The sequence below is a fragment of the Miscanthus floridulus genome, chromosome 17 (assembly GCF_019320115.1).
Source record: "Miscanthus floridulus cultivar M001 chromosome 17, ASM1932011v1, whole genome shotgun sequence".
NCBI lineage: Eukaryota > Viridiplantae > Streptophyta > Magnoliopsida > Poales > Poaceae > Miscanthus > Miscanthus floridulus.
Window position 1 is genome coordinate 64,177,380 of NC_089596.1, and position 16,997 is coordinate 64,194,376.

At 43.8% G+C, this 16,997-nt stretch overlaps 1 protein-coding gene and 1 pseudogene across 1 annotated transcript; one reads left to right on the plus strand and one right to left on the minus strand.

The window, feature by feature from the left end:
- Window positions 1-13,941, minus strand: part of LOC136519003 (cysteine-rich receptor-like protein kinase 2) — a 33,054-nt pseudogene extending 19,113 nt beyond the window's left edge.
- LOC136518233 (uncharacterized) lies at window positions 8,257-10,924 on the plus strand. Its single transcript, XM_066511876.1, has 2 exons — window positions 8,257-8,271; window positions 8,370-10,924. The coding sequence occupies exon 2, from the start codon at window positions 8,381-8,383 to the stop codon at window positions 10,922-10,924; it is 2,544 nt and encodes an 847-aa protein (XP_066367973.1). The 5' UTR covers window positions 8,257-8,271; window positions 8,370-8,380.
- Window positions 13,942-16,997: the final 3,056 nt, after the last annotated feature.

The following is a 16,997-nucleotide window of genomic DNA, read 5'->3' on the forward strand; positions in this document are numbered from 1 at the left end:
CCAGACGCGCAGCGAGAGAGAGAGAAGGCAATGCGCTCGCGGGTGAAGCCAAGGTGGGCCGCGGCCAAGCTGGCTGCGCTGGTGGGCTGGCAAACTGGGCCGCACAGGGTGCGGGCCAGCGCACCGATGTGGGTCACATGCGGTGCGGGCCAGTGTGCCGATGCGGGCCGCGGGCGGTGCGGGCCGGTGTGACAGGCCGCCGAGACAGGCCAGCGGGGGGGGGGGGGAAATGAAAGAGAAAAGGGCTGGGCTGATTCAGTTGGGCTGAAAAGGGAAGGAGATGAATTTTTTTCAAAATCAAATCCTTTTCCAAATCTATTTCTCCATTTTAAATTTTAAGCCAATTTCAAATGGAATTTGAATTCAACTTCAAATCAACTAGCCCTACACTCAACCAAACACAATATGCTTCGGCATGAATGCAACAAACATGTTTCTAAACCTTATAGTTTATTTTATTTAACCAACATTTATTATTTGGCCTAAGTAAAAAAATACTTAGAAAATGTAATAAAGGCTAAGAATTAATTGCTAATTTGTGGTAAAAATTTTGGGTGTTACAATAGAGCTCAAAGAAGAGGTGGAAAGATTAAAGAAAGATGTGAGTCAGTTGAAGGGTAAGGAGAAAGCACAACCTTCTCAAGATAACTGTGATAACATGGTAAAGAAGCTTGAGAAGGGTTCAAACCTTGCTTCCTCCAAAGCCCAACAAAAGAATCACATTTCAAGCAAGGCCAACACAACCAAGAGCAAGAAACATGGAAAAAGGTTATGCTATGGCTGTGTATTATATGGACATGAGTGGGCTATGTGTCCATATAAGAGTTGGGCCGACAAGTGTGAAGCGGCCGAACAAAAGGCTTCAAACAAGTTGGCCAACCAAAAGAAAAGTGATGGACAAAGCGCTTGTCTCATGTGCAAGAAATTGGGGCATCCTACCAGGAAATGCCCAATGTACAAAGAGACAAGAAAGGAAGCCCAAGTTGCAACAAGAAGATGCTATGGATGCAATGAGATAGGCCACAAGGTTGATAGATGTCCATACAAGCAAAATAAGCATAGAGCAAACAAAGGCCACATATGCTATGCTTGTAGAAGAAAGGGGCATCCAAGCTATGAATGCCCAAATGGTAACACTCCTAAGCCAAACACATTTGTTTATAATGATATGCTTAGGAAGACCACAAATGGAGTTAGCACTAGCAAGATGATGTGTTCACCACAAACTAGTACTAAAGTCGTTTGGGTACCTAAGCACTTATTGACTAACCCAAAAGGACCCAACAAGAGTTGGGTACCAAAGTGTGCTTAGGTTAATGATGTAGGTACTTGGTGATGAGATGAAGGCTTTGAGGTGGTTGAGCAAGCAAATTGAAAATATTCACTCAATCTATCAACCAATTCTTATCATAATATCTTATATGGTTGACCCAAAGATAAATTATTAAACAAATCATCTACTTCATCCTCACCATTGGTAACAAGTGCCTAAACCTTTTAGGATAGCCACTTTGTGTGTTTTGCGCTCAATAGCTCACAAATTGGTCTATTTGTGAAATATTGAAAGTGACTAATTAGATTCAATTGAAAAGTATTTTATTTTGCCATATGATGCTTTTAATGGCTCTCTAGTATAGCGATTCATTTGTTGAGATGCAGGGCATATAAGAAATACTAGATATAAAACAAAGAATCACAAGTAGTGCTTTAATTGTTTCTGTCCTGTACCTACTGGGCGTGTCCGGTATGGCTAGGGACAGAAAGAGAAGTGTTTATGTTCTGCACATGCCAAACGTGTCTGGTATGTCTACCGGACGTGTTTGGTATTGCAGGAACCAGAACATTGATTGGATTGCAACTGAGTCTTTCATCCATATATTTTCATATATCCTTAATTTACTCCAAAGCGTGTGATTTATCAAATCTAAGTGGATTGTGAGCATCTCTTGAACTCAATTCTAAATATGGCATTATTACTTCGTGTTGGTCAAAATAGAAAATTGACTCCCACAATTCTTAATAGAATAAAGTGCTTGTTGAAAGTCATTCAAATTACTTGAGACGCTTATTTAAGGGGAGCTCAGTTTTTATTTTACACCACTATGGACTAATAAATTTATCTAGCACTCTTTGTAGTCCTTTGGATGAAAACCAATTTCATATATGACATGACTACTTGGCAAATGAGGTCAACATAATGATTATCATGCTATGTATCTCAGTGGTGATATTATGGGCTCAAGGCAAAGGTATGTATTTACATACATGCATTGTAAGTGCATCTAAGGCCCCTTATATGTTAGAATGTGCATTTGTGTGACATAGGATAGATGTATTTCAAAATCCCTAACTAGAATGCATAGGTGGTGTGATTTTGGAAAACCTATTTGGTTCTTGGTCTTTGTGACCTAAGTCATGCCATTTGTGATTATTGCTCCCATTGATTGCTTGCTTAACTAATCACAAATGGAATGACTCTCTCAAGTCCATAAACTCATATATATCTCTTTATCATATCTCAATGTCTCACTAAGTCTCTCTCAAATATTTAAAATCATAAATATGCCAAATATTTGGAAAAGAGAATATCAAATCATGTCATTGGATAAGGAAAATAACTATACTTAGTTTGGATCAAGATTGTATATCTTTTGGACTAAGTTTTTGACCTAGAAGGGGTTTTGGAATCAAGAGAATGAATTTTGGAAGAAAGATAGCCAGCCCGCAAATATCGGACGTGTCCGGTATGCGCAGGGTAATAAAACTGAACGTACCTGTTTGGCCACTGTCTGCCCTATCCTTCTTTCTCCTAGAAAAAACACCTAGCCACCCTTTCTTCTCCCCATATTGGTGATCCATTGATTCAACCGTGCAAAGAGGAGAGTAGAGATTGGATTGGAGGAGGCTTGCATCTAGATTGAAGGCTCTGGGACTTGGATTTCGAATCTCATCTTCATCCTCACTATCAAGGTACCCTAATCCCATACCTCATCCGATCTCAGTGGTTAATGCTTCAAAGTCAAATTCCTTTGGTAGAGATGCTACATTACCTATCTAGAAGCAATGTCTAGAGTTTGAATTGGATTGGTTGAAGATTGAGCCAAGGGCCCAGGTTAGGGTTGCTGTCTGCTCATACCGGACGTCCGGTATGAGGCAGCAGAGCAAGCTTTGCTCCCTTGTTTCAATCTTCTCAGTGGTTGATTCTTAGGACTAAGTTTAATTGTCTTATATTTTGTGAACCTTGTGACCTAGTTTGGTTGAGGTGATTGCAAAGTATAGGATAATTAATCTTATTTCTATATTTCAACCGAAATAAGCTATCTCTTGGGCATGTATCTAAAATTCTTTACAAATTCATTTGGATACAGGGAAACAGACATGAGTGGGAGAAAGGAGCCCATATCCAAGCATAGGCATGATCCAGCTTTGGATAGATACAAGAAAGTAAGGCAGGATATGCACCCCAGACTGAGTGAGCAGACTAGCAGGAGGTCTGCTAGAGCAGCTGCCAGCATAGCTCCACAGTATAAAGAGGGAGATAGCAGTTCATCCTCTGACACAGATACAGAGGAGTATAGAGTGGATCCTAGAGATAGAGGAAGAGCACTGACAGAGGTTCTGATGGTGGTAGCTCAGATGATGAGCAAGAGATTGAGGAGGAGCATGCAGTACCTCTGGTTCAGCACCAACTAGGTTAGGGTATGCACTATGGCTTACTTGAGACACATCCACCTAGTGTACCCTCTTATGTTTCTAGGTTGACTATCGAGGGAAAGGCATGACCAGAAGAGCCGGAGACGAGAGGAGAATTGATCCAAGGAGCTTGCCTAGGATTTAGTTTGATCATCGATTTTAGACAACCTTTCACATGGATTTCTACTCTAGTGTGATACTCACCAGGAATCTAGTGGTTTCTATATCTCAGTGGATTGACTGGCAGTACGTTAGAGAATTGTAGAAGCCCTCCATAGATCATGTAGTTGCCATTTGTCGGCATATAGGGGTATATGAGATCATGGAGTTCTAGCATGACTGGAACACAGAGGTGATAGCTCAGTTCTATGCCACCCTATTTGTTGAGGAGGATGAGAGGTGGATGCACTAGATGCTTGAGGGTCAGTGGTACATTGTTGATTACGACACCTTCATAGCTCTACTTGGTTTCTCAGAGGATGATCTCCAAAGAGATAGGATCCACTTAGAGCAGGTGCTACCTCTAGAGCAGCTTGCCTACATGTATCCACCAGGGGTGAGAAAGGAGCAATAGGGAAGGTTCTAGGTCTTCACCCTACCTATAGATAGCTAGACATGATGTTTAGGAAGACCATTGACTGCAAGGGTGGATACAAGGGCAACATAACAGACTATTCTAGGAACTTACTCAATAGGATGGCACCAGATGCACGACCCTTTAGTGTATTTGACTTCATCTGGTGTGAGATTAGGAGTGTTGGAGAGAGGCCCCTCAAGGGCTATGGTTTTGCTCTGTACTATATCATATGATTGAGCAGGTGATAGGGCATACCTTTGACTATGATAAGATTCATAAGGCCTAACGATAGTTGTAGATTTGCCTAAGATTGGAGTACCTCCAACAGGTCAAGGGGAAGTAGTAGTAGTAGAGGCAGATGCACCTGTAGGTGGTGCAATAGCAGGAGGAGCTTCCCCTCCGCCACGTGCTTCTCCACGTTCTTCTTCACGTTGTGGCGATCCTTCCTCACCTATCCACAGGTTTTTTAGCTCCATATTTGGAATGTGCAAAGACATAGGTTAGGCAGCAGAAGGAGAGGGAGGATAGGAGAAAGGACACTCGGACTCTTAAGTAGATTGCTGCTAGACTTGAGCTTGATCCTCATAAGTCTCCACTATCAGATGACACAGCTAGTGAGCCTAAGACTAAGGAGCAGCAGTAGGCCTAGTATGACAGATAGTTTACTGAGTTCTTTCAGCGTCAGTAGGCTCAGCAGGAGACTCAACAGCAGTAGATTCAGGAGCAGGCACAGCAACAACCACGTCCTAGTGCTAGAGAGGAGTTTGGTTCCACTTTCTGGCAAGATATTTTTGGTAGTGGTCCCGGGTACTCGACTAGCGACTATGGCTTAGGTGGTCAGGGCTTCTACAAAGGTCTTGGTGCTCTAGGTCAGAGTTCTTCTCTCCCACCTAGTGCTCTACACTTAGATGATGACAAAGAAGGTAGAGATAGATATGATGATGATGATGAGTGATCTCAGTGATTAGATGCAGCTTGCAGCCCCTCTTTGTGCTTAGTTCTTTTTGTCAAACCTTTTATGGTGATGGATGACAAAGGGGGAGAATTTGTGATTAAAGCTTCTGGGTTGTGCTTTATGAGTTTATCTTTTATACCTAAAGATATATACTGCAACTGTAGTCTTTTCAAGTGGTATCATCTTTGTTATATCTTGTTGAGACGGGACAGCTTATGAGCTTTATCTATGTATCTCATGAGACATGATTTAAATTAGTGGCTTGTGGACTTGAGAAATATTTGTGATGAGTGCTATGTGTGTGATATATATGATGTATTTACTTTCATAAGGACCATGCATGTTTTAGATTGAAAATGTATGGTGTGATGCTTTCTATTTATTCTTATGTGATATATCATGCCATATGCATCCTGATTTTTATTTTGTCACACACACTTGCATCCCACGTATGCAATGATTTAGGGGGAGTCTCCTATGTGTTTTAGTATGTGCAAATCAACATTTGTGGTCATTTGTGAATTCAATTCATATTGCACATATTAAGGGGGAGCCTTCCATAAATCATTGAACCCAAAATCCTAATTGTTTATATCATTTTGTAAGCTTTAATCGGGTTGTTATCAATCATCAAAAAGGGGAAGATTGAAAGTGCATCTAGCCCTTTAGTGGATTTTGGATGATTGAATGTCAACATGGTTAAAGATCTAACATTTTCTCTAAGTGTGAAACAGGAAATTGGTTATCTCACAGATGCTTGATGAAGCCAAAATGATGTGTTATTGTATAAGCAGTCTAGTTCAAGCAAAAGACAATAATGCAAATGTAATTCATGCAAAGGCTTAATTATGGTGGGATATCAATGATTGATGGTGTTATATGGAATTCATTGTATGATTCAACACAAGGTGTGACTTGATGGCTTGAGATGATGAAGATAGCAGGGAAAGGCTTCGAGGTACTAAGCAAGGGTGAAGGGCAAGCGATGGCTTGGCGGCCGAAGAACCTAGCTAGGGTGAAGAAGGAAGTACTTACATTTAGTTGAGGTACTAATCAAGCTATGAAGGTCATATTGATGTGGAGGATCAAATCTATATTAGACAAGTTGATGGAAGTGACTTGATGCATTTGGAGTTATTCATATTTGATGAATGGAATCAAGTCACATGCTCAAGTTGGCAATGCTCAAGTAAAAAGATCAATATCAACATGTTGGCACCCTCACTAGATGAAGATTGAAAGAGACGGCATCAATTCGAAAGAAATCAACTCAAGCGGTATATTCTCATTTTTCCTTTCTTGAGTTTATAGGAACGTCGTACTATTAAGAGGGATGCATCATGTTGATAGATGATTATTCATAAGTGCTCAAGCCAACCTACATGAGGTTTGATTGAGAGAGACAAGAGATTCTAACTCTTTGCACAGTACCGGACGTGTCCAGTATTTGGGGTATGCACTTTTCTATCTTTGTAGTTTTGGAAGAGTTGTGTGTCGGAAGTACTAACATGTGTCGGGAGTTTCGGGGGGGGGGGTCGGAAGTCCCAAAAAGCGTCGGGAGTCCCAACACCTTACTGACTTGAGAGTTCACTATCCTGGTCATACCAGACATGTCCGGTATTCATACCGGCTAGAGTCCAACGGCTAGTTTTCAAATGAGCTGAGGATCAGGAGTTCCGACTTGAGTTGGTCAGGAGTTCGAGCAGTCGGAAGTCTCAGAAAGCGTCGGGAGTTTTGACACCTCGCATACTTTAACTCAGTGACCATTGACGCAGTGCAAGTCATACCGGACGTGTTCGGTATGGCAACGGCTACATAACGGCTAGTTTTTCAAAGGGGCTATAAATACCCCTTAGCCTCCACCTTTGGAGACTACTAATTCTACTGGTTGCAATACACGTTTTTAAGCCTTGTCAACTCTCTCAACCCTTTCTTAGTAAGTGTGTGATCCAAATCACAAAATCCATTTGTGGTTGAGAGAGAATTCAAAAAAGAGAGCAAGTCACCACTTGAGCACTTATGCATACTGTCTATTTCGTGATTCATATTTTTTACTCTTGGACTCTTTGGTCCTAGATGGCTAGGCGTCGCCGGAGAGCACCCGAGAGATTGTGGTTGCCTCAGAAAGTCTATAACGATCGATTCCGCCACCACAAGGGAAGGAATCATCTAGTGGATGGAGGAAAAGGAATTGGAAAAGACTCTGCTAGAGTGACCTTCATGGTACCCTTTAGGGATGACCTTTGCTGGGTCACCCGTAGCCCCCTCAATGGAGAGTAGGACTCAACGGAGTCCGAACTTCGGTAAAACAAATATCGTGTCTCAATTCGTATTTCATTTGATATTTGTGTTGCTCTAGCTCTTGTGTAGGTTACCTATGTGTGGCACTATCTTTAGTGGGTGCCTATAGGTTGGTCTAAATATTGAAATCAAAAGGAACAAGTTTGAGGCTGTTCTGTAGAACACATGTATACCGGACGGACACCTACCAGACACGTCCAGTGTTAGAGCCAGGGGCGGAGCTACAGGGTGGTCCCTGTGGGCCACGGACCACCCTGCGCTCGGCCCAACCGAAGCCCATCCATGCTATACGAATTGATCGTGTACACGCTTGGACGGCCTTCTGGAATTGCAGAGACCGACGGTTCACGTTATCACGTATTCTCCTCCGTACGGCGCGGGTGCGGGCGTGCAGCCATCAAGATCGGATCGAGCACAGCCTGCACAGGGAGCGGCGACTCACGAGACCTCGAGTCCACGACGGCAAAACGACGGCAAAACGCAAACGCTAACTCACTAAGCCGTGAGCAGGTCCGTCTCCGTGAGCAGCAACCAGCACCCCAGCAGCCAGGATCAGGTACGTACGTACATCAGTACATCAAAAACCTAAGATGAAGACTCAATTGCTATTTGCTAAGTTAAAGCCCTACTCTGTACTCACGTTTCTCCTTTTTCTTTCAGCTTCTTTTTCTTTCAGCCAGGATTGGAGATTTGGAGGATCCACGTTTCTGCAATTGGCAAGCCAGGAACAGCAAAAGTGCACAGGGTATGGGTATATAAAACTGATTTAATTTTAATTATATATTTTTTATGGTACTGGATTATTGGTTTGGTAAATTGAAGCGTCATATAATTCTCATGCAGATTTGTTAAAAATGAAGAGGAGTGGTGATATTGCCTCTCTTTTCCAGAAATATGAATCAAAGAAGAAGGCTTGTTCTCAATCTCCTTCTGTGGCTGCAGCTGTTCCAGAAGAGCAAATGGAAGAACAAGAAGATGGACAAGATCAAGATAGAGTGATCGAAGAAAATGTAACTCCAACTCCAATGTCTGAACAAGAAGATGGTACAGATCAAGATAGAGTGATTGAAGAAAATGTAACTCCAACTCCAATGCCTCCAAATCCACCTCCAGTTGCCCAAAAAGAACCTATTTATGATATCAGTCGGCTTCCACTTGATCCGGGGGAAAGACAACCCATTGCAAATTATCCAGTCAATGATCAAGATGCAGTTCGACGATCATATATTATTAAAGGTCCATTCCAACCTTATGCACATCAATTTGAAAGTAGAAAAATTGGAAATAGGGATCGACAATTCAATCCTATGTGGTTTTATAAATATCCATGGATTGAATACAGTGTCAAGAAGGAAGCATCATTTTGCTTTGTGTGCTACTTATTTGGAAAGGAGAAAAGTAAGAAATCTGCATTTGTTGAAGGTGGTTGGAGAAATTGGAATAGAAATGATGCACTTGATTTACATGTGGGAGGTGTAACAAGTGCTCACAACGCAGCTCAAGAAAGATATAACTTATTTATGACTCCCCATGGAGCAATTGATGATAAAATTGTGAAGGTGGATAATGAGGAGCGCCGTCTCTACAAGATTAGGTTGACTTATTCACTTAGATGTTTGAGATTTCTTTTGCAGCAAGGATTAGCATTCCGTGGGCATGATGAAAGTGAAGAGTCTAGCAACAGAGGGAACTTCATTGAGCTTTTGAAGTGGCTTGCAGCAAATAATGAAGAGGTCGACAAGTTTGTTTTGAAGAATGCTCCAGGTAATTGCACATTAACTAGCCCAGACATACAAAAAGAAATTATTCAATGTTGTGCAATGGAGACTAGAGATCAAATCATTAAGGAAATTGGGGATGATCACTATACAATTTTAGCTGATGAGTCTAGTGATGTCTCTCATAAAGAACAACTAGCCCTTTGCTTGCGTTATGTTGATAAATCAGGAAGGCCATGTGAGCGGTTTCTTGGAATTGTTCATGTAGATGATACTACTTCTTCATCACTTAAGGAAGCAATTCAATCTTTACTAGTTAGTCATGGTTTGACGATAACTCAAATCCGTGGTCAAGGCTATGATGGGGCTAGTAACATGAAAGGAGAGATTAAAGGGCTGAAAACCTTGATTATGAAAGAATCACCATCTGCTTATTATGTTCACTGTTTTGCACATCAACTCCAATTGGTTCTTGTTGCTGTTGCCAAAGACAATGATGATTGTGTGTGGTTTTTTGATCGAGTATCACTCTTGCTAAATATTGTTGGTAGCTCTTGTAAGCGTCATGGCATGCTTCGACATCACCAATATGCCAATGTCATGAAAGCACTTGAGTGTGGTATATTAGAATCTGGAAGTGGGTTAAATCAAGAGATGGGGCTGCCTAGACCTGGTGACACTCGGTGGGGCTCTCATTATAAAACTGTGGTCAACATGATTGCTATGTATCCCACAATTCGTGATGTACTCATAGCTCTTGGACGAGATACTTCACAAAGGGGTGAATGGCCAAAAATACATACTATGGTTGGAGTGTTTGAGTCATTTGATTTCATTTTCAGTGCTCATTTGATGCTTGATATTCTTGGACATACAAATGAATTATCTGAGTGTTTGCAAAGAAAAGACCAAGATATCCTTAATGCAATGTCACTTGTCCGTTTGGCAAAAAGTAAAATGCAGCAAATGAGGTCTGAAGGGTGGGTTTCATTTTTTCAAAGGGTTACAATATTTTGCAACAAATATGGTATTCAAGTTCCTGGAATGGAACATAATTATGTGCCATATGGAAGATCAGCACGTTTTGCTCAGGACCAAACAAATGATGATCACTTCAGAAGAGAAGTATATATTGGAGTCATTGATAAAATTAGTCAAGAGCTTGACAGTCGGTTTGATGAGGTAAATATGGAGTTGCTTACTTGTATGGCTGCTTTGAATCCAGCAGATTCCTTCGCTTCTTTTGATGCAAACAAGGTACATAGACTTGCTAAATTTTACCCTAATGATTTTTCAAGCTCTGACTTGCTAAGACTCGATCTGCAACTTGAAACTTTTATTGATGACATGAGGAAAGATGAAATGTTCAAAGGCCTAAACAATCTTGTTGACCTCTCAGTAAAACTTGTTGAAACAAAGAGGGATAAAGTTTATCATTGGGTCTATTTACTTATCAAATTGGTATTGCTTCTACCGGTGGCTACTGCAAGTGTTGAAAGAATATTTTCTGCAATGACCTTTATCAAGAATAAGTTGAGAAATAAGATGGGTGATAATCTTCTCGATGATTGTTTAGTGACTTTTATTGAGCGAGATATGTTCTTACAATTGAGTGAAGAAGAGATCATCAACACTTTCATGGCTATTAGAAGGCGAAGGCCTGACAAGAAGAAGAAGTAGTGACATATTTTTTTTTCAACTATTATAGGTATGTAATATTTCGATCAATTCTACGTTAAGAAAGCTATACTCGTCTATTTTACGAACTCTATTTGTCCTTTTTTCCCTTAATTGTATTTTGTAATTCATATACTTGTGTACTGATAAGTTAAATTTATAGCGGTTAAAAAAATTTAGACAATGGACCACCCTAGCTACAAATCCTAGCTACGCCACTGGTTAGAGCTCAGTGCTGAATTTATTTGATCCGTATTCTAACTCTTGTGTTATAGGTTCTAGGCTCCTACGATTATTTAATATTGTTTATTTACTCGTTGGCTAACTTGCGAGGGGTTGTATTACTCTGATTTGGAGTTTCCACTCGAAAACTTCTATTACTAAATTGTTTTCGCTTTTAAAGGTGTTAATTTTTAGAAACGCCTATTCATCCCTCTCTAGGCGGCATCCTAGGTCCATTCAAGTACACATCCGTCAGCGAGCGATGCTCACCATTCTGGCACCTAAAGATGATGGTGCCGCGCTCTCGGATCACCACCCTTGAGTCGTCACCGAACTTCACCGTGCCGGTCACGTTGCCGTCGAGCTCAGAGAAGGCTTCTTTGGAGCCCGTAATGTGGTTGTTGGCGTTAGAGTCCAGGTACCACCGCTGCTCCTGGTCGCCGCTCACACGTCCGAGGTGGACTTGGGCGCGCGGTTCGTCGAGGTTGACAGCCTTCAGAGCCTTCCAGTGCTCTTCCACTGCCATCACCTCTCTCTTCTCCTTAATCTCAACGTCGTACAGTGCACAGAACGTCACCATCAGGAGTGTGGCCTCATCATCCTCATCAGCCTACGCTAAATGAGCCTCAGCCTTATTCTCCTACTTACGATTTGGACGCTCCTTTGTCCAATGGCCTGTCTTTCCGTAGTGCCGATAGGTGTTGGGGTCGACCTTCTTCTTCTTCTTCTTCTTCAAAGACGCCTTGCCGCGGCGCTTACCATCGCCACCGCGGCTAGAGTAGGCTTCCCCAGACTTCTTCATCTAGGCAGCCTACTCCTCTTCTGTCAGCAATAGCTTGATGTTGTCCGTCGTTGCTGTGGCCTGCTCCATGTGCTCGTCCATCGTCCGCAGATGGCCTATAACATCCTTAATGGTGAGGGTGGACAAGTCCAGCATCGTCTCCATAGAGAGAGGGATCTGGATGTACTTCACCGGCATGGAGTGAAGGTACTTGGAGACCTCCTCTTCTTCATCGATGGTGATGCCATGGATCCTTAGCTTGCTGATGAGCGACTGCATGCAGAGAGAGAAGTCCTCCACCGACTCACCATCCTTGAACTTGATGTTAACGTACTCCTGCTTCAGCAGCTGGGCCGTCATCTTCTTTGCGTAGTCGGAGCCTACGCGCATCGCTGTAATAGCCTCCTACGCCTAGCCTCCTACGCCTCCTTAGCAGAGTTCTTCGCCCACAACGACTCTCAGTACTCTGCTGGCACAATAGCGAGGATAGCCTCCAACGCTGACATGTTATCTTCTTCGTTGTCGGTGCCCTTGTCAATTGTATTCCAGAGCCGTCGGGCTCTGAGCTTGACCTTCATAGTCACTGCTCACTCGTCATAGTTGGTGCGAGTCAGCGTCATCCAACTGGTGCCGTTGACCTCCCGCACCATGCGCACGACGAACTCCTATTGTGGCTGGACAGCCATAGCAGTGCCGCTACTGTCGCCCATCTCCAAACCGTCCGTCATCGCCGGCGGTTAGTCCGGCGACGACGCTTGTATGATTCTGATACCACTTGTTGGTCCCGAGATCTTCCGCATGGTTGAGCTAACCGCTCACCGGTGTTCTCGTACACTATGGCTATGGGTAGAAGAAGATATTAAGAACAGCTCACACACACAGCACAAGCTCAGCGCTGGCCAGAGCTCTGCAAAGGAGATGGCAAAACTGAATTCTCTGTCTTTACTGAGTTACAGTGAGAAACTATATATGCAACTCTACCCATCTGATCCTAGTATACAGATATGTCAGGCAGCCATGCTACTACAGCGACTAGATATGACAGCTGAGTCTGACTTTGACGCCTGCCCCTGCTATGACTACAGTGCGGTAAGGGAGCCTTTCGGTGCCTGTCCCTGCCATGGCTACAGTGCAGCAGCAGATGAGCCCTTTCAGTGCCTACTCCTACTGCACGTACAGAGAGAGAGTAGCAGATTAGTTTACAGGTATGTGGTAGAAAATGTAATCACCTGACGATCCACCGTCCCCGCCGCCGCCGGCAGGTAGAACGGCCGCGTGGAGTAGACGACGCACCCAGCGTTGAGGCCGGCCGCGTGGAGTACCTGACGGCGCACCCAGCGTTGAGGCCGAGCAGGCACTTGCGGGCAAGCTGGTCGTGCGCGCTGGCCATGCACGCGTCGCACGCGCCGGCGTTGAGCGACCTCCAGCACGGACGCTGATGACGCCGCCGCGTAGTAGTAGTCCTTGGCGCCCAGCGCGGCCGCCGTGACGTTCCGCACCAGCGCGGCGGCGGCCGCAGCAAACCCGACCGACGCGGTGGCGTTGGAGCACGCTGCTGTGTCGCTGGAGTCGGTGGCGGCGGCCGTGAAGTTGTCGCCGCCGTAGCGGAGGAAGCAGCCGTCGAGGTAGATGCGGCCTCCGTCGGCGGGGTGGCAGTGCGGCAGCTTGACGCGGCTCTGCGCGTAGCAGAGCAGGCAGTCGGGGGGTAGAGGTAGCTCATGCACTGCCCGAGGCCGAACACCGTGTTGTTGCCCTCGTCGGAGCTGACGGCTCCAAAGCCCGAGCGCTTCACGTTCGGGTAGATCATCACCATGGTGGTGTCGAAGCTCACGTCGAAGGCCTCCGGGTCCGCCGTCTGCGTTGCCGCGCACACCGTGTCCAGAATCGCCGGCGTGCCCGCGTCATCGGCGCCGGCAGCGGACACGGCGCTGAGGAGGAGGAGGTGGATGTGGATCGAGGCGGCCGCCGCCGTGAGGAAGGGGCGGCGGTGCGCTGCTCGTGGTCGTCGCCGCTGCATGGCGCCGAGCGCACACGCCGCACAGCACTGCAGCAGGAGTCCTCGCGCGAGTGCTTAATTTTTGTACGTGTCGCGTGGGGTGCCCGGCCGGATCAAAGTTTGTAGTCTGTCTGTCTGGTCGACAGCGTGACGTCGAATAATCAACATTTCTTTTATTTTGATTTATTATTTTATTGTATTGCTGTAAATGTAAGTAAAGGTATATAATGCTTCAGTGCTGACTTAGTCAGTGACGAATTTGACCTCCCCAGAATCAATCAAAGAATTCATTCATCGTCTGTACATCTACAGTAGAACGTGATCATGTACGTGCAAGTGGACATTTCAAACAGGTGGTTGCATTATCCTAAAACTGTCTAGCTTGTGTGTTGACTGTGGAACGCTGTTCACTTGTTAAGGCACAAAAAACTGAAAACACTCTATGGTCAAGTGGTCATGAGGATTTTTTAGATAAGTGAAAATTTTGCATTTTGGTCTTTTTTGGATTTTTTATACAAATAGACCCCGGCAAATCTTTTCTAACAATGGACCCCAAGCTCGACATCATAGAACACACCGAAGTTCGTGGTTCGACGTATTGTCAGTCCATGCTGAACCCTGCCACGTCAGATAGGACGCCGGGCGCCGTAGCCGGCGTGGCGCTGGGCACATAGAGCTCAACGTCATAATATGGTCAATAATAAATATTCGTTCGAATACAATGGTAGCAAAATTATACTTAAACCTATGGCTGCTACTGAAATTTTAAAAGATCTCATAAAAGTAGAGAGAAGAAAGAATGAGCCTTTTAGCAAAGAACGAGCAATTTCAGATGATATAATATTTTCATCCAAATCTGATTTTTTTACAAAATAAACATTTTGCAGCGTGTACAAAAAAAAGAACAATGTGATAAAAAAAAGAACAGGTAATTATCTCAGGTAAGAGCTCTCTTGGTGTGTTGGATTTGTCCATCAATGATGCTATATTAGAATCTTCTCTTGATTTACCTTTGTCACGTGATGATCGTTTGCTGATCTTTGTGATAAAGAAGAGTTGTATGATAGCGCTTTTGTTATTCCTGTGCCACAACTTGTGAAGGAAATTGATTCTTCTGTTTTGGATCAAAATACTTGTGCTGAAAATAAACAATTGTTTCCCATTGCTACTGAAAAGGGTGAGCTAAAATTATCGTCTTCTTTAAATACTTTGGGTTATATTGAGTTCGATACTCTGTGTGCTCTGAGTAGTTTGAAAGAGAAATTTGTATGCGCCGAATTGCTATGGTTATCTAGATGTACATATCACTTTATTGGCAAATATAATTGTAAAGGATACTATATGGTGCATCGTGTCGACATTTTTTTAGATCTGAAATTTCCTTTTATTTTGCAAAAATATAATCAACTAGAGTGTTGCAGACTTGCAGTAGTTATAATCTTATCATGTTGAGTTCCTCTGGTTTTGTTTTAAAGAAATATGATAAGTCACAAAAAGGAGAGCATTCTTGGCTGCTACGTACAACATGTCCTCCAACTAAGTTTAAAACGAGGACGGTTTGCTGTCAAGAATGGGGTAAGATGAGGACATACGACCTTCGAATACAAACATTGATTATAATGGGAGCTCGTTCATATGTTTGCATAATGATAAAACTAAGAATTGGTTGTTAACTAATATTGATATTTTAAATGTGCTTAGGAACAAATGATGATTATGATGATGGAGTATAAATATGCCATGAACAAGATTGGTCTCAAAGTGCAAGTCCATCTAAGTAGAACATTCGGTTTGTCGGTAGCCCAGCACTACTTCATTTCGATGGCCATCACTCTTTCATACTAAGTGCGATTGAGGCAAATGAGTACATAATGAAAAGCTTATTTGATAAGCTTTCAAATGGATCTGGTTTGACCTCAAGAACACGTCGGCAAGGCTTCCAAACCATCAAGACAAGTTGCCACTCATGTTTCTAAACTACTTCACTTTACGTTCTTTGTGGAAATTCAATACCTTGGAATACTCCTGCATAAAGGCTACATTAATATCCGTGCACTTGCGTATTTATTTGTTTGCCATAGTAAGTGTCCACATTCGGCAGCACGGCCGGATCTGACACTGCCATGTCGCACGGTAGGCAAGGGGCCAAGTCATCAACGACTCCAGTGCCACTGCCAATATCTCCATCAGCTGGTGCCTTGGCGGCCGCCCTCGCCACTACCTATGAAAACCCCACCACCTGGCATCAGCTCTCCTTGGCAGCATCGACAATACTCTTGGTCGCCAGCGGTGGAAGCATTGACAGATCTAGGATTCCGACATGTGTAGCCCTGTCTTCCGTTTGAAGAAGAATGGCATGAACGTCGACACATCGGAGCCCATGACCTTAAATTGCAAGAGAGCACTGTCAGCGCCATGGGACCTGGCCTCCAACAATCTCCACTTGTCTAGCTTCTCCGATCATAAAGCACCAAACTTTTAGGCCATTAATGCGCTCAAAGTTAGCTCCACACGCGTTGGGCAAGTGGTGGTGTGTGTGCACCCAGTGTGGCAGTGGTGCCCGCGCATAGGGCCGACGACGGTGGTTCTAAAGTGAACCAACACCCTTATCCACTTGAAGTCGGAGGGCAATACTATCCATATGGAAATACCTGTATGCCACGTAGGCCTGCAGCTGGGTCCAAGACCTCCCTGAACATATAGAGTGGCATATTTTAAAGAAAGAGGGAACAACAATGACATGTTTCAGAATACATGAGTTATGATGGTATTTCTTTCTTTTGGGGAAGATTGTAATGGTACCTATCCAAATAAGTCTAGAAAAGTAGGCCACACTAGAAAGTGGCCTTTGGTCGAAAAGAACATGACCTTGAAGAGGAAAACAAAGAAAAAAAAGCAGCCATGGACGTTGTTCCCAGAGGGGTGACTCAGGCAGTGGCGATCCCGTCACAGCACCAGGCTCTCTCTTGTGGGGCCTCCATCTCGTTGCCACCAGAGTAACCCTGGACTCTGATACAAGTGGCCACGAGGAGAGCGGCGGCGGGGACTTACCTAGCGGCATTGTAGCAGATCTCTGG